Raw genomic sequence first — 19,041 nt, 5'->3', positions numbered from 1 at the left:
TCGAACCACCACCAGGAGGCATCGCTTCTGGCTGCAAAAAGAATTCAGATTTTTAATAAGTTGATGAGAAAATAGCCCAAGTTTTCATTTGATTTGTTACCTGAGTACACATTTTCACAATGAGTTTACAGTAACAGTCGCTAGTTTAGTTTAATACAGCATGATGTTAATTTTGAAGACTCATTCAAAGTAAAATAAATGATAAAGCAGGGTGTGTTTTTTCGGGTGAGGCTACTTTGTGATTGACAGATCACTATCATATCTGCATGTATAGTGAGTTCTCAACCACATCTACCTCTTGCTTGTTACGTACAATTTCAAAAAATCAACACAAATTACAAATTCAAGGTTTCAGAATGGTAGTCCACAAACCAGCGGTTGATGACGTGATGATTTTGGCTTGAGATACATTTAATTTTCAGTCAATGACAGTCTCCTGTCTGTTGTGCAGTGCCTTCAGTTCAGGCCCATGCAAGAACTCAGGATGCAGACAGCAGCAGTAGTGTTGCTTTTTTCCATGAAAAACAGAATGTTGTTTTTTTGGTATTTGATTATTTGCATTTTCATGGATTCTGGATGTTTTTGGCAGGAGGGGCTGTAGATGTAATTTCAAGAATTTCTAAATAAGAACAGAACTTTTGAAAAGCATATCAGACACATATCATAATTCACAGCACAGTATGTTTCAAATATTTTAAAACCTTTAGTTAAGATAAGCACAAATGTGCAGCCTAACAGAGTCACTATTGTCTGTTTGGTTTATTTCTTGGCATTTTACTAAATATTTAAGTTTGTTTTTTTGAGCAAGCAAAACCTGAGACATCAGGAATATAAATATAGTAACAATAGTCTTCATTTATCTCTTAATCAAGGCTGAACTAGAGGTTTGTTTTTGCACCAGGAATCTCCAAAGTGTGAATATGCAGAATCCTAGCTATTCCATCTTCTGTTGAGTTTGTTTCTTTTTTTGCTTTTTCTTTTACACTTAATCATATATTGTTGATAATGTTTCTGATGCATTTAATGGTGTGGATACAGCCTCAAACAGAAATGACTAAACAAACACTTGCATGCACACACACACAAACAAACACAAACATACACACATGCACACAAATGTCTTCATCTATAGTTTAAGGAGTTAAGTCGTTAAGTTGCGGCAGGCGAATGCTAACGAATGCACAATTAACTTGGAGGCTGGCCTCCCTCCCGAAAAGGAGGCCCAACAAAGAGAGGAGATGCTTTGTTGGTGGCAGGAAGGCAAGCTGAAATACTGGCTTCAGTGTGATGGCAAGAGAGGATGAGGAAGAGGAGGTGGTGGAGGGGGAGACAGTCTAAGTAGTGCGGTGGCATAAGGGGAAAAGTTGTGCTGTAAGCAAACACACCACAGCACCCCAGTACAGTGGCAGGAGGAGAAAGAGGAGCGTGAGGGTAGGAGGAAGAAGGAGGAGGAGCTAGAAGAAAGGGAGAACAGGAGAGGAAGGGAAGAAGGCAGAGAATAACCAGAAAAAAGGAGGAGGGGAAAAAAAGGAAAGATTAGAGGGTACAGCGGAGAATGACCCACAGAACTTGTGCCTTCATAAACCTCAGAAGGAGAGAGCTGTCCATTGATTTGATGAAAACCCTCCCAAGCTGTGTCGCAATTCGGATTCTGAATCTTGGAAGGTCTGGATTTGGACACTGAACAATGGTCCATAATGCACTTAAAACGCTAACACCATTTTAATCAGCTTGATTGTTAGTATGTGTATCCAGTTGATTTTTTGAGTTAGGGTTAATCTATCATAAAATTGACTAAACTGTTCCCAAGACAAATGTATTAGCAGCACAGAGTTACCAGAAAACAGATGGCTCTGATCAAATTAGATATGCCAGTACACAATGTCAGACGACTCATGCATAATAGGATCAATGTTCTTTTGGGCCGCATATCAAAAACTGTCATATCTGGCTGAAATAGTTATGTTACACTTGGCTTACTGCGGACGTTGAAGGGAATTGCATAGTTTACAATTTGAGTAATAGTGGTCAACACTTGAGAAACCACATCGTCACAGCTTCTGATGCCTGAATGGGAAAAGTACTGCACACAACAGTATAACTACCACTTACATTATTAAACGGTGCTGCCTACTGTGACAAACATTAAGAGTTTTGTCCAGCACTTAGAGAAATTGTCATCAAGTAGATAACAGGAAGATGTAAAACTGAGTCTGATGTGATCAGCTTTATTTGATATTGTCTCCTGAAATTTAGTTTTATTAAGATTAAAGCAACTGCAGAACTAAAGATCTTTTTTGTAAAAATATGAGAAAACCCTGTTTTTACCGTGTGATTGACAGGTTGCTACTGTACTGTAATGCGTGGTGTGCATAGCATCTACAAATTCTCTCATAATGCCTGGTTTGAAAAGGTCACAATGGAGATGGTCAGATGCCAAACCTGAGGCCTTAACACAGCAGTCCACAAACAAATGGGTGACATCAAATTTGCTAAACCAACGCTTACACACATCACACAATGAGCAACATATAAGCGACTGGCAGCCAAATCTGGCTAAACCTCCTTGTAATAATAAGACACTCTTCATCTGGGTAAATAAATTAGTTCATCAGTAGCATTTTATGATAAAAAAAATTCAATAATAATCAGGCACTAAGTAACAATCCCAATGAGAGTGTGGGAATTTTATAATGTAAACCAAAATAACTCGTTTGATTTCTTCCTTGAGTTAAATGTTTTTTTCATTTTTCATTCTGCATCTTCCAAATATTCCAAAGTCATTCTTTATCTTATTTTTCTTGTGCTTGTTCTTCCAGCTAATCTTTTGTCTAATATCTTCATAGATGGCAAATAAATCATCCATCTTGTCTTTATCTGTGGTTTTGTATGAGCTGGTCCAAGTTTCCATAACTCATCTTCTTCTTAACTTGTCATAGTCAATACTGTCATTACTTTATAAAAAATGACGGCATAATTCATGTATTCATTGATTTCGATCTGCACCCAGACAGAATATAGTGTTGGAAGGCAAAATTTTAAATAGTTCTATTAGAGTATTGAGGCTTTTTTTAAATTTTTTATTTTTTATCATGTACTCAGGTGTTAATAGTTTACTGAATCATCTTGTTCAACGTGTGGAAAAACTGATTAGTATGGAGCAGAAAGGGCCAGAAAGAGGAAACTACAATGATGGAAGGGAGACAGGAGGCTGAAAGGAAGGGGCAGAATGGTAAATGAGGGAGCAAGAGTAGAGAAAAGTACAGGACACACCAAGAAGAGAGTTGCCCAAAGAGGAAAGCTTGAAGGAATGAAAAGGACAGGCACAGGTAGAGAGGAAGCGGTGGTGGAGGTAAACTAAGAAAGGATGGATGAAGAAAGTGGGACCAGAGGAGAAAGCAAGGAGAAGAGGCCACGAACCCAACAACACTTCGGTGCCAAGGACAAACTATCACTCTCTCTCATTCTCTCTTTCATCCCACCCTTGATCTATTCTTACTGTAGAGCTTCTGGAGTGCCTGCTCCAATAGTTTGCCATACTGCCCACACCACACATCATTTGTTAACAGGGAACCCAGAGTTCTTGCGGTTGGGGAGCAGAGCTGCATAGCAACCCCACAGCACTTCCTGTTGAGCCCGGGGTTGAACGGCGGTGCCCGTTGTTTGCCGCCATGCCCCCTCTGCCTTTAGAAAAGCAGTTCACTTACAATCGGCTTTGTGCTTCGTTGTGAGGAGAAGAGAAATGAGCGGAAAGCCAAAGCACCCCCAGTTCACTGCACTCTTTAACAGGTAGGGTCCTCAATATGGCTTCATTAATATGGTTTTCCGAAGGCCGATGCTAGGAATTTTGACATGCTGCAGCTAATCGCTGAGCATTGCTAGCAGTAAAGCACATTTGGTTTTGACTGTTTATGACTTAAAACATCCTCTCTCAGAGGACATACTGTTTTCTATTTTCCAGGGTGAAAACTCTATAAAGCCTTTGAAGCAGTGCTGGTGACAAGTACCCCTCATTTTCAGCAGCAAAACACTAAAATATGCTGTGAAAGGAAAATGTTTTTCACCACCCTGCAAGATTCTGTGATAACAGCAAAGGGTTTAAAAGTGGTTCTTCAGTCATAACTGCCAGAGCCCATCACAGCTTGACAGCAAAACATTAATGACATGACATGTAGCCAAAACATTGTACTGGTTAATAAGGCTGTATTGAACTAAGGTGTGCATGTGACTGAGCACTGGTGTACTACATGCTCATTGGCTCAATGGTGTACCTTACTGGAACACCTTACAGATTTTATAGACTTACAGTTTTTGTGTAAATACACACAGACACAGGATTTTCTTTCACAACTACTATGTAGCTTCTCAGTCAGTGACATGAAAGATGTCATTCACATATTTGCAGCTATATCGGAGTCTTTCCTGTGTAGACACATTTTGGCTCCCACCCAAAGAGGTTTTAGGCAGTGCCAAAATGATAAGCAAACCACATTTATTAACCGTGGTTTCATCAAGCATATTTATGAAATGGTCAGAAATGCTGAACATGTTCTTTCAGACTCATTGCCTTTACTGTACATGCACTAATCATGTGAGCTGCCATGCATATTCATGCCCCAAAGGTCCAGTCCAAACCAAAAATACCCTAGCTATACTCATGCTGCAGCATCCTTCTGTTTGTACAATGGTGAGTTATAAACAAAAGAGAGGTCCAGTTATCCAATCATTGCTCTATTATTTTTTTAAAATTTTATTTTATTATCCCTTATTAATCCCACGAGGGGAAATTCAGATTTTCGCATCTCTCCCCAGTTGGGGGAGTCAGAGTGACGGGTCAGCCGTGGTGCAGCGCCCCTGGAGCAGAGAGGGTTAAGGGCCTTGCTCAAGGGCCCAACAGTGGCCACATCAGGGTTTGAACTGCTGATCTTCTGATCAGTAGTCCAGAGACTTAACCGCTGCGCCACCACTGCCCCTAAATTAACGGTCTAAAGCTTCTTTCAGTAGCCTTTAAATTAAAATGAGAAAGTCAACGGCATGGCATGTGAAAGGGCATGTCTGGCGACAAGAAGTAAATAGACTTTTCTCATGACAGACATTAGACTTATCAAACACAAATGCTATTAATAATATTATCAGGGACTGGATTTTATTTGGCACAATTGAATAGAACTGGGTCATTACTGCTGTTATCAGTTACACCTGTTTTTCCTAAAATAGCCAGTCAAAAGACTTAAAGACTTTTAAATTGAAACAGGTCAGCAGAGTCATACCAATACTTGTAAATGACTCAAAGATACAGTCTCATTTTCATATAGAAGAGAGGAGGTCAGTTATTAATTTCTGATTTTATCTAATATAACTAAAAGCTAAAAATTGTTTGAAAAACACTTTGAAGTCACAGTATAAATTGACCATAAGTTTTCTGACTAATGGAGAAATGTAACTGGAGATATAGTGATGGCATGGGAAAAACATTTTGAACAAACACCAGATAGAATGAATAAAGTTAACAGATACATCTGCAGTTCACTGGAATCTTGTTAATATTGTGAATAAAACCAATCCTATAAAAACTGATACAATGTAATGAATGATAATAATGAACAATATTGTAGACAATGTTAATGGTGAAATATAAACCTCTACTCCCATCTAGTGGTCAGCACTGTAAAGCACATGAGCTAATCTTGGCTACAGAACATGAAATCCTGGCAAAGTGCAAGCAGCAAATGTTATTAATATGGCAAATCTTAGGTGGGCTCTTTTGTCAATTTTAACAAAAAAAAAAAAAAAACTATGCATGTGCTAACCAACAAATAATTCACTGACAATTAATGCCGAATTCAAACTTGCTCTTCTGGGTCATTCCAGAATTGGAGGACATTTGGGCTTCAAAATTTTTGAAAGATAAACCTTTTCTGTTACAATTTTCTGCTCCATATTCGTCAAAGGTACAATTTTTATTACATATTTTATTTGTTGTTTGCTAACCCTACTCTAATCACAGTAACAGGGTTGCTAATCCATGCTAATGTTAGCTTTTTCTCAAGAGTAGAAGCAAGATATTTAGCTAGCTGTTACTGCTGATCAACAGGACAAATTTAGTGATCGAAAAAAATAAAGAAAAAATAAAAATTAATTGTTTTGTCCTAATGATATGCATAACAGGGTTGCATGAGGTAGAGTGAGACATTTAATCAAAGCTGATGTTGTTATGAAAATATGACCTTTGCTCTATCCATTCTTTTCGAAAACTGTTATCAATTACAGCGTATCATGTGATTCACTGTTTCCTTCTTCTTCTACCAGCTAAGCAGGTTATAGTAACAGGGTTGCATGCATGTTGTGGGACATGTTACATGCACACGTTCCATGCATAATAATTATTATTTAAAATATTATGTTGATTAAAAAAATGTTTCCACAATTATGAGAGACGTTAATGGAAAAAAATAATACCAAAAAAAGGAAATTTTACATTTCATTGTAACTGTTTTAGTTAAGATTCACTTTGGTCATCACGGTGGTGGGACAAGCGAAAAATGGCATTGGGAACTCCAGACTTCTTTTGTGTTTCTAAAAATATTTTTAAACATTATTTTCTCCTAGTTTTCTAGGACAAGTACATTTACACAACAACTGCATGTTTTAGTGTTTTGTACATAGATTATTTGAAATTTGATGGGTGAGATGGAAAATGTCTTCCAATTCTGGAATGACCCTTCTACACACAACAAACCTCAGAAAACAAACATGGTGACTGCAATGTGAAGTGGATTCATGGGCAGCTAGTCACCACCATATCTTATCTGGTGTAACACTTGACTAGACTGAATGGTCATATACAACCAGGCTTCCCTTGACCTGTCCAGCTATAACCTCCCCTGAAACCACTGAAAGTTCTCCCATAGTAGAAGTCTGTTGTTCCCATACAAGTATTAGCCAATAATTGTATCAATGTAAACACAATATGTTTATGGACACTCACAAATTGTTAAACATCGATTTTAATTCGTACATCCTTAAAATTCCTAATTATGAATACACACCCTAACAGTTAGCAGAGGACAAAATATCTCTCAGGAGATTTTAGTGTGTCCTAACTTCTATGAGTTAAGTAGAACAAACATAGCTTTAAACAATACATGTTAAAGAAGGTAAAACTTTTTTTTTCTATTCTAAATACCTTTGTCTGTCTTTCAGATGCAGATATGTCCCAGACAAAGACAGCTTTGGTTGAGTTTATTGCCACAGCAATACTCTTTTTCCCTGGCTGCCCCTCAGTTTACTTGTCTATAATCCTCCCCCTGGCATTCATGAAGTACCCTTTTTACAAACAGAACAGGAATTTAACCTGCTTTCTAGCTTGCAAATCCAGCCACACACAAGTAGATGGACCTTTTTGTTTCATTGTAGAATAAAGCCAACTGAAAAGCTAAAAACACACAACACCATTCCACAGATACGGTCAAAGTCCTTTTTAACACAGCACTACCAAAAATCGCAATTAGCTAAATGGTTGAGTTCAGTTCACCTACAGACACTCCAATTGGGACCTGATTCAGAAATCAGCATGATTATTATAAGCTGCAGCAGTTCAGTCAACAACAACTTATCTTGCTGCATTTGCCACACAACCACATAAAACTGCAGATGAAAGACCACAGAAGCTCTACTTTTTTATTATTTATAACGTTTGTATTGCTCTGTTTATGTCTGTATGTTTCCCACCATCTATCTTTCTACCACTGTGTGAGATGTGTGGTGTGATTCAGATGGTAGGGTCAGAATTTGGCGTAAACAACATGAAAGTATGGAGTCCATCCTGCCTTGTAACAGTGTTTTACGGCTGGTGGTGTAATGGTGTGGGCCCCTTAGTACCAACTGAGAATCGTTAAAACGTGACAACCTACCTCAGTATTGTTGCTAACCATGCCCATCCCTTTATGACCACAGTGTACCCACCTTCTGATGTCTACTTCCAGCAGGATAATGCACCATGTCACAAAGCTCAAATCATCTCAAACTGGTTTCTTGATGAGTTCACTGTACACCAATGGCCTCCACAGTCATCACATCTCAGTCCGGCAGAGCACCTCTGGGATATGGTGGAATGGGAGAATCACATCATTAACGTGCAGCTGACAAATCTGCAGCAATTGTGTAATAATAATAATGGATTAGATTTATATGGCGCTTCTCTATCAAGGTATACTCAAAGCACGTACAATGGATCCATTATTCATTCACACATTCTCACTCTGATGGTGGTAAACTACATTTGTAGCCACAGCTGCCCTGGGGCAGACTGACGGAAGCCTACGGCCCCTCCAACCACCACCAACATTCATACACCAGTGTGAGTAGCCGTACTAGAGGCAAGGTGGGTAAAGTGTCTTGCCCAAGGACATAACAGCACATGACTAGGACAGAGCGGGAACCGAACCGCCGCCAAATTATCCTACTTCATAACATACAGTAATAATGTCCCTTTCCTGGTGTCAGAGTGCAGGAAGTTTTGGAAATCATTTATCTTGAAGCTTTTTTATGGTTTTATGGAAAGCAGTCATTTTGTATGTTTGGGCCACTGGCATTCTCTCTGCCATTTGGTAAAAGCACCGTTAGAAAAAGACAATTACATGACTGCTGTGTTAAGCTAATAGTACATTTGTCAGGGTTAAAGTTTAAGTTTGTATACGTTCTGTCATTAATTATTATTCTAAAGCGAATAACCTTAGCTGTGTTTTGATGTCATCATGTTACTGGTATTGGTCATGTCCACTGCAAAACGGTTTTACTAATTTCAAAAAAATGTCTGAAAATGAACTCAAATGACCACAAAGTCATTTTTTCTGTAATTGAGTTCACTTAAAAGTACAGTTAATTAGCATTTTGAATTAATATAAAGAGAATATATGAAGAATTCATACAAAATGTGAAAAACACTTTCTAGCCAAAGTTGTAGGGCTTTTATTAGCCCAGCTAAGGTTTTTAGCATCTAAAGCTACTTTATCTTTGCTAGCTGTGTATCAAACTGAGCAGCTGATAACTTTAGCGCCTGTTAATAAGACTTAAGTGAACGCTATAAAATGTGTAATAATGTAACATTAGTTTATTGAGTTATCCGCATCATATCGTCTCCTGTACCGGACTGCACACAACAGGAGTGAAACAGGTGCCGTCCGTTGACATTTTTCGTTCATGAACGCACCACCCACTCCTTTTTTCCAACCTTTTTCTTTTTTCAGTCTGGGCGGAGTTTCTGGTTTGGGCTGGAAAAGTCTGTGTGTGAGTGTTGTGAAGTCAGAGCAGCAGACACATTGTTGGAGGAAGGAGGTCACTCACCTGTTGTACCGCAGCGCTCCGTTCCAGTTCATTTTTTATTTCGCCTGGTTACTTGTGTGAGGTTGTCGGAGCGTTTGCCTTCAGGATGACGGACGCTCTTTTACCAAACGGCATCAAGGACGGCGGAGGAGACAGCACTTATTTCAGGAAGGTGAGTTCTGTCTGGCGTCACTTCACTTTGGGAACAGAAACAGTTTGTATCCACCGACTGTGTTGGGCTACATGTACACAGCTCACAGTTTTATTGCTCAAACTGGAAAAATAATGGCTTTAGCTGTTGCTGGCATTTTTCTGTCATTTCTAGAGTTTCTGAAGTCGTTTCTCGTGACGGTCCCAGGTCATTGCTAATGTAGCATACAAAAAAACATTTAGCAAAGCCTAAGGAACATGTTTTATATTTAATTTGTTGACTATTCCCCACTCTTCACCAGATATAATTTAGTATTTTTGCTCGCAGTTCAGCTACTTGTAGCTAGACTATCTAAATAGTGAGTGTAAAGTACTTTTAAAAAAATGTATTAGACATAATACAACATTAATAAATCAAACTGTGGTTTCAGTCTGTCCAGTGTAACAAATGCAGCAGCTCCTCATGTCACGAACAGCAGCAGAAACCACAGCACTGTCAGCCTCAGGTGTCTCTCTCTGTGTGTGTGTGTGTGTGTGTGTGTGTGTGTGTGTGTGTGTGTGTGTGTGTGTGTGTGTGTGTGTGTGTCTGTGTCTGTGTGGTGGTATGGGTGGGTGTTGCTCTAAGAATAGCTGTATCTCCTGCTTTTCCTGAAAGGGCAGTGACCAAACATCCCATCATTAACATTATCAGCTCCCTGTTTGTTGTCAGAGATGTGATGGTGATTGACAGTTGAAAGCTCTGTTTACATCCCTGGTAAAATTAGGTCAGATTAGCCTACTGGCCAGAGAGAATTTTGGCAGATGTGTTTTGCCTAAGTAAATAATTATTTGTATTTCCTCGGTGGTCTGTTTTCTTCATAACAGACTATAAGTGTGTGTTTAAAGTAACATCGTAAGCCCACTAAAGCCCTGATCTTTCACCTTTTAATCAATGATCTGCATGTCATCAGTGCCACACTTTTGATGCACTCGGGATAACGGTGTCATCTGGGTTTGTATTGAAATGCCGATAAAAGTTGCTGGTTATCTAAATTGTACCTCAGACAAGATGAGCATCCCACCTGCTGTATGTGTGAGGCTGAAACAGAGGTCATTCCATGATGTAAATTAACTTGTGTATTTTCACAGTACATGAGACAATCATTGAAGTAGTTATTTTTGATTGCATCAGGACCTTTAGAGAAACCACTCCAACCAGTTTCACATTTCATGTACCTAAGACTGTAACATTTTCAAGTGCCCTGAGTTTGTCTACTTTGAGGCACTGAGAAAGGCAGTTGGCAGTGGTTGAGTGATTATCTAATGTGTTTTTACTGAGTTCCCTGTCTGCCATGCTGTGGTCAGTGTCTCGTTCCTCCACATTTGCACTGGTATCCTCAACTGGAGTGTTTTTACAGACTGGCTTGTTTAGATGGGCATCTGAGCACTGCCTTTGTGTCTTTCAATCTCCCCGAATCCCCGCCTGAACGCTGTCTGGATTTAGGCTCTGTGCTGCACTTCCTGTGTCTATAAAAAGGTCAGTAGGAGCCTGGGTCTGGCACTGCCATAGGACATGATGAGAGACAGTGGAGACTAATACCACAATTACCAAATGTTTCCTTTATTACTGTAACACACTCTGTAGATCCTCACTCATTCATTATTCTCACTGTGTCTTTCTTTCCATTAGTCCCCCATATTTCTCAGTGTTGAACATTCTTCAGTTTTACTTTCATTGCCTTTCTCAGTATTAGAAGACTTGTACATTCGCTGAAACCACAAAGCATTGAGTACTGCGTCTCTGCATTTTGTCATGTTAAAGAGATTTGGAAACTTTTTTGGTCAAATTTTAACCAAGTGGAGAATCGATGATCTTTGCTTCTATTTTTTTGTGCCCCTCTTTCTCCTGGGTGAAAATGAGTTTAATGATTTACAAGGCCTCACTGGGTCGGACTGATGCTCCAGGGAGCTGTTGTGGTTCAGGGCTTCCTTCCCAGCCGTCCACTGTTTCACCTCCAGCTGGCCCAGGTCCGGCTGCAGGATGGAAAGATGGCAGAACAAAAAGCCGAATCGGCATGTTTCTTCTCCTCATCCTCCTCGGCCAGCGAGAGCATTGACGTAGCATCTGGCCCAGGGCTGTCCTTCAGCCAGACCACAGACACAAATTGACAACATGTGTCCTGCTTCACAAACCAGACGAGCTCTCTTGACTTGGAGACACACTTAGATTTCCTCAGCAGGGTTCGTATTGGAAAAAAGACAAGTGAGAGATGCAGCTGGGATCAAATGTAGACTTGTACAGTAGGTCACCTTCTTGAATTCAAAGAAAGTACTTGGCTTTGGGCAATCTGTCAAGGAATCCCTACTGTAATTGGAAAGTTTTCAATGTGTTGAGTCATTTAGGGACATGATTTCAGCTTGTCATTCACATCATTATAATGAGAACTTCAGTACAGACATAGTGAGCACATTCAGTGTATTTTTGGGGCAAAAAAAAAAAAGAGTCTGTTGCTGCCATAACTGGGTCGTGGCTGAAGCCTCTTCCCGGCCAGTTGCCAGTTATAATCATCAGTTATATAAACCAACTGTGCCATGAAGCACTGCTCCATTGATCCACATGTTCCTTATGAAGCCCCAGCTACACAACAGCAGACTGATTTGCTGTTTTACAGATATGATAATGGACTGGGCGGTCTTTGTGTATTGCTCTAATTAAGTGTTTTGTACATTCATAGAGAAAAGCTGTACTGTTCAAACATGGCAGTGGTAGGAGAGGTGCAATTCCTTGTCCGACTCAGCGGGTTAGTAAAGGCTGCAGCAGGACTAGCAGCCAGAGTCAGGGGTTTAGTTCCATGTGTCGTTCAATGCGATGACTAAACGATCAGTGCAGCATTGTAGGTCACGATTTTGGCTTCCCACAATTTAATGAACATGGTCAACATTCAAAATGCTCCACTTATAGAAAACAACTTATATTAATAAAATTACTTGGTTTTGGGTTGCACAGTGGCGTGGTGGTTAGCACTTTCGTTTTGCAGCTAGAAGATCCCCGGTTCACGTAACAGCCTTCCCGGGATCTTTCTGCATGGAGTTTGCATGTTCTCCCTGTGCATGCATGGGTTTTCTACGGGTTCTCCAGCTTCCTCCCACAGGCCAAAAACATGGTCAGGTTAATTGGTAGCTCCAAATTGTCCATAGGTGTGAATGCGAATGTGCTTGTTTGTCTGTATATGTAGCCCTGTGATAGACTGGTGAAAGTCCAGGGTGTCCTCTGTCTTCACCCTAAGTCAGCTGGGATAGACTTCAGCACCCCCGCGAACCTATTGAGGATTATGTGGTGTATAGATAATGGATGGATGGACTTGGTTTCGACTTGGGGGAATCTGACATCGGACATGTTGTACTTATTATGTGCTTTTCAAGGTAATTTTTCAAAATACTAGTGTGACGTGCATGTGTTGCAGTAAATGAAAGGGGAGACTAGAAGCTTCGCTCACCACACTGGTGTCTAAGGCAGCCTGCATGTGAAGCATTTACAGAACATTAGTAAATTGTGGTGTCTGTCAGATGCAGATGTTCAGCAAGTGGGTTTTTTGGGTACAAAATAATTTAAAGTATTTTGCATCTTGGAGATGCACTGAATTCAGGTAAGAAAGAACTTTAAGTCTTATTTTGATGCAAGAATATAGCAGAACATAACGATGATAGCAATGCTCTGTATATATTTATATGTGAAAATGCAATAAAAATATTTTAGCCATAAAATCAATGAATAGTCATTATAAACAATTGTGATAGCACAGTAACAAGGACCAGGGCACTACTTTTTTTTTTCAAAAGTCTGGTTAGTTCTACAAAGATGAACTAAAAATATAACTCATCAGTCAGGACCATGTAATACTTTCAAAAACACAACAAAAAATCCATAATTTTTCCAGCTAGGCTGGTCACAAGGTATCAAGCTGTCAGGATTATGGATTAAGTTTTGATGATGAGATGTTCACATGATTTAAACACCGTTGCTACACAGGACTGAAATCAACACTTTGGAATGTTTCATACTGTTCTACATGTAAAAAACGGAAACTGTTCAAACTGGCTGCTATCAACCATTAGTCACTCCCATGTTCATACACATACACCCTACTTTGAATGTAATGACTGACGTCATAGTGCCTTACGTCTTCACTCTATCGTCATGCTATAAATAGCTGCGTTCAACACCACCATGCCACGCCCCTGACAACCCTGATACAGCTCTGTTGTGTAAATATTGATGCTTTCATTTGTATAAATGGTTAATCATTACACGTTCAGGTCACTCAAGTGTTTGCACAGGATACACCAAGTGGCTACAGCAGGGTGGTTAAAGGGTACATTATTCTGTAACTAAAATGTTTTATTAAATGTGACCCTTGTTAGAACAGCTTGACCTGCAGGGTTAAAGTTTGTACTTGAGAGGGACATTGTGACATACCTCTGTTCTGTTCTGCTTACTCATTTACAGTTAGTCTTAATAAATAAAGTGTATGTGCATGCTTTTGCCACATCGGAAGTGTTCATCTGTTGCTGATCATCTGACAGGGACACCTTCAAAAGCCATAAATAAACATCTTGTTTTATCTATCTATCTATCTATCTATCTATCTATCTATCTATCTATCTATCTATCTATCTATCTATCTATCTATCTATCTATCTATCTATCTATCTATCTATCTATCTATCTATCTATCTATCTATCTATCTATTTATTTATTTATTTATGAAATGTATTCAGTTGATCTGAGTTCTTCCTGTTTATTGTTATTTTTTGGCCACTTTTTGCGACAGGAACTAAAGGGAAAGAGAGTATGGCAATGACATGCAGCAAATGATTGTGCCAGCTCAGCATTGTACCAGGGACTCGGGTAGCATGTGCCTTAACCACTCGGCTAATGGGTCGTCATCCTTTTACTTGAGGTTTCCTTTCTTTATTGTTTGGCCCAATTAAAATACCTTCCATTTGTAGGGGCTACAAATTTACTTCAGCTAGATGCATCTGTTACACTGCCTATCTGTATATAGCAATGTATATCTGGATGATTTAAAAAAAAAATACACAGTTCAGTCATTGTTAATGTAACAAACGGTTCTTTGTGGATAACAGAGGAGTGATATAAAACTCATTTTGAAATATTTCACATTACAACTCCTAAATCTGAGTCAGGCTGTTGTCTGCTCTGCTGACCATAAGTCAGTGAATCTCCTTTTGTGAATGTGTATCAAAAACTAAACTTGTGCCTTAAAATTCAAACAACATATTTCCATATATCTATTGGTGATTTTTTTTTCTGTTCTGTGTTCCCAAAAAATGTTTTATTTGCTGAGACCTCTGACTGCTGCTAATATAGAAACTGAAGGTCATTCTCTCCCAGAGGTCAGACTTGCAAAGATAAATAATGGCAGCGTCAGTGAGGCCAATACTAATGACTATAAAATAACTGGTTTTACTGTGCTGACTGCTCTCTGTGCATCATGCCATTTGTTGCCATCCAAAATAAAGTATAGACCACACCTGTGCTGGGCCTGTGAGTCAGTCAGTACGAATGCTCTGAGCCAGTTTATCTGTACTATTATGAGTGACAGACTGTTGACTTAGTAAGGCGGGTACACTTGTGGCTGAGATGGGAACAAGGACACCCAGTACAGCCACATACAGGCCATTACGTGTGAACATGGCGAGGGAGATCATGTGTTTCAGTTGGATAAACTTTTATCAAGGTGCAGCTCCTCCTTAACCTCACTTAGATTGAATTTTACTGTTACATTAGGGAGTAAAGAAAAAAAAGTCCTACAATTGAAATTTAAAAAAAAAAAAAAAAAAAAAAAGCTTTAAAAGCCAAATTAAAACCTCCAAAAATGCTGGCGTCAGAGGAACATTATACTGCATATATTTTATGTATATTTTTGCAAAATATTTCTGTTGAAGTGATTAAAGGTTCTGAGTAAAAGTTTTAACAGTAAGAAGTTAAACTTTTTAGACTATGAAACTGGTGAGGTTTGCCTCTGAATAAACTCATGATAGATTTAGATGTAAACAAAAAACAGGTTCTGAATGCCCCGAACCAGAACAGACACCTGTTGAGTGGAGTGTGATATCACTTGCTGCCTGTAGAGCCAATGCTTATGCCTGGACAGCAACAATGTTATATCTTCTGGAAATAAATCCTTGGGACTGGCCGCTGCAAATAAATTAAGATACTTAGAGGAAGCTAAGGAGTTGTGTCATGATTGTTGCCTACTGAATCACCTTATTTACTTTACCTTACCTAAATGCAGTTAATGAGCATATTATCTTGTGCTGACATTTTGTTCCTGTATGTCCTTGTCTTAGGGCTGCAACCCGTTCGCACAGACTGGACGAAGCAAGCTGCAGAATAAGCGAGCCAGTCTGAACCAGCAGATCATCAAGCAGATGAGGATGAGGGCTGGAGCTGAGAATTTGCTGAAGTAAGAAAAGACTGATACATACATACAAAATAGTGTATGGATATGCCATACATTTATTAACATATTGAGTTTGTACAAAGATAATTTTTGAAAGTGCAGCCGTGGAATCATTCTAAAATGCACATATTAAAGTAGGACAAGTCTAGGATGAGTTGAATTTGCACAGAAATACAGACACAAACACAGTTGTGGAGTTGCACAAGGCAACATCAGTATTACTGGTCAGTTATGTCACTGTGCTACATGGGACCTCTAGTAACCTCAAGCCTGTGTGTTGATGTTGACAAGTTTGACTCTTCCTCTTTCACGGTTCTGTCATAAGGTGTCATAAATTCTTGGAAAGACTTGAAACAACAGAGGTGTGGATGATATTGAGGGATAACACTCTTGAAGAGAAACATTCTACATGCCCTGAAAACAAAGAGCTACTGTGATATGTGGTTTAGAGGAGACCTCAAAATAGTTTTGGCTCAGTCTTTTGTTGTGATTAGACTGAAAAACCATACCTCCTATCACAATTTTTGATTAATGCTAGTGCCCTTTGTAATTTAAAATTTTCTATCCTATACCTAAAGCGCCTGTTGTACAGAGCAGACTTTTCCTTCTGAGCTAGCAGATGGATTTAATTTAGAGAAAGACAGGGTAGTAAGCAGCCCTAAGACTGATTGTGTTTCTCCGTAAATGTCTATCAGTAAAAGAGAGAAGAGCAATACATTTTGTAATTTTAACTTTAGAGATTTGCTTGTTAGTTTTATGTTCAATCTGGGTCTCAGTCAGAACAGAGGATGGTGTGTTTCCGTGAGTGTTGTTAATTGTTGCACCACCAAAACCTGCTATACTGGAAAAAAAACAAAACAAAAACAAGCCTGTCAACTATGAGTTGCCTGCTATGTGAAAAATAAGAGGGCCATAGGTCATTATTTAATTGTTGTAGAAAAATTGAGGAAAGCCCTGAACTGAAGCTTTCCACAGTTAAAACATGAACTCTCTAAAAATTGTCAACAGAAATAAAAATCATAGACATTAGTAAAACCATGTTTGTTACAGTATTGCAGTATTTAATTACATTAGATTATACAGTTCTTCATGTTACTGTGCCCACCTTGTATTCTTTGTGGGGTTTGGCAGGGATAGCTTTGGTTTTAACAGTCAGGATGGTGTCGAGTTTAGTGAAGTGTTTAGGGTCTGCTGACAAAAACTGTTTCTTTTGTAGTGAAACTTAGCCTTCTTGATAAGGCAAACAAAAGGTATGATGCTGACAGAGTGTCGACACATCCTCTGCCATTGTGGGATCATCTTTCTTCCTGTTTATGTTAAGATTAGCCAGGTGAGGGAGGATACCGCTGTGTGTGCTGTGTTTGTGTGTGTTAGTATATGTGTATGTGTTCATTAGGCCTGTCTAAGCCTACTGTCAGCCTCAGAAGCTTTCACATTCCTCTAGTACTTCACATAGTCTGCACAGCCAAGGCCAGGGGCACACAGACAGTATGTGTGTGTCCCTGTTTCCCAACCAGCTACAGCCCACTGAACAGACTGGTGCATTTGAGAGTTCAGGTATGCTCTCAGCTTTATTTTGAAGCCTGAAATTTTATACAGTCTGTCATGATAACCTACTCACTAGGACATCCACCTGGGTTGTCACTTGAAACCAGATTTTCATCAGAAGACAAACATTGTCACATTGGCGTCTGCCACAGTTAGTGTGTGTCTTTCTATTTTGTCACTTGGTTCAATCAGTTCCTGACCTACCTTTTTTTCTTTTCTTTTATCTTCATCCTTGTTCTGCATTCCTCTCTCTATCAGCAACAGGTGGAGTCTGTCTGGTTAGACCAGTTCTCTTCTCTTCTCTTCTCTTCTCTTCTCTTCTCTTCTCTTCTCTTCTCTTCTCTTCTCTTCTCTTCTCTTCTCTTCTCTTCTCTTCTCTTCTCTTCTCTTCTCTTCTCTTCTCTTCTCAACACAAACAAGCCATTTGAAGTGTTTTAAAGGAGTACTGCAGAGATTTTAGTATTGCCCTTCCATTACTTTGGGAGGCTTGTGAGAGACTGATCATTAAAAGAATAGTTGAAATTAAAACAGAAGAGGTATCCTCTTTTTTTAGTCCTGGTTATTGGCCATTTACTGTATATATAGATGGAAGAACCTTCAGTGGCATCACCCATAGATTTATTTGAACCACAGTCTTGAAACTCAGTTCTGCCATCATCATCATGACAGAGACCACAACTGTTTTTATTACCAGACTGTAAACATGTTTATTTCTGTTGTAAAGTTGGGTATTTTAACATGGCAGTCCATAGGGATTGACTTGCTTTTGGAGCCAGTCTTACGTGGACATTTAGGGAACTGCAGTTTGTGTTACAGAGGTTGCTGTTTGGTATGAATCATGCACTAAAAATGTTGCTACAGTTACTACAGTGCAACTTAACTGACCACCCCTGCCTCGTAAGTGCCCTTTTCTTGACTTTTTTTAAGCATCCCACCTCTAGTTTATGATTGTGATACTCAACTGAAAAAGAACCAGGATTGTCTAGGTTTAAGTGTAAGAATTACTGTTTTGTTTTTTAAAAACCTTATAAAGTTCCTCTAGAGCAACAAAAGACAGTTTCATAAGGAAACCGAAATAGTCCTTTAATGAAGCATACGTTTCAATGTCTCTTTAAAATTGTCCCACTTGAAAGTTTTGTGTGATAGAGATCAATTATATGTGTTGTGTTATGCAATTCCAGTCATTATCAGTACCAGCTATCTCTCCTTTCAGATAAAAGGCCCTTAGGAAAAACAGATCAAACTGTCATTCGGCTAAAACCACAAAGCAGTTTCATTTAGTGAAGAGGAGTAGGAAAACTTCAGTTAAACTGCACTTGATGGCTTCCAGTTTGATTCCCACGTACTATGGGACGATATTATATATTAAAATTGGATATTAATAACAGCCTCTGGACTGGCTGGCATCTGTTCTGTCCAAACCACCAATCCACAACCCTGATATGTTTCCCAGAAGTATTGCAGTGGTATTAATATTAAACACGATTTCACATCCATGTTATGTTAGTGTGTGTTGTAAGGAGTCAAACGATATCATACTGTGACCTTTCT

General features: G+C 39.1%; 1 protein-coding gene across 2 annotated transcripts in view; it reads left to right on the top strand.

Moving 5' to 3' along the window:
- Positions 1-9,304: 9,304 nt before the first annotated feature.
- Positions 9,305-19,041, top strand: part of rhpn2 (rhophilin, Rho GTPase binding protein 2) — a 32,261-nt gene continuing 22,524 nt past the window's right edge. For both annotated transcript variants that reach the window (XM_023262374.3, XM_023262373.3), the window contains exons 1-2: positions 9,305-9,496; positions 15,830-15,945. In XM_023262374.3, coding sequence (XP_023118142.1) covers positions 9,431-9,496; positions 15,830-15,945 — 182 coding nt within the window. In that variant the 5' untranslated portion in view covers positions 9,305-9,430. The remainder of the gene's footprint in view (positions 9,497-15,829; positions 15,946-19,041) is intronic.

The sequence above is a fragment of the Amphiprion ocellaris genome, chromosome 1 (genome assembly GCF_022539595.1).
Source record: "Amphiprion ocellaris isolate individual 3 ecotype Okinawa chromosome 1, ASM2253959v1, whole genome shotgun sequence".
Lineage (NCBI taxonomy): Eukaryota > Metazoa > Chordata > Actinopteri > Pomacentridae > Amphiprion > Amphiprion ocellaris.
This window is presented reverse-complemented; position numbering and strand designations above follow the sequence as displayed.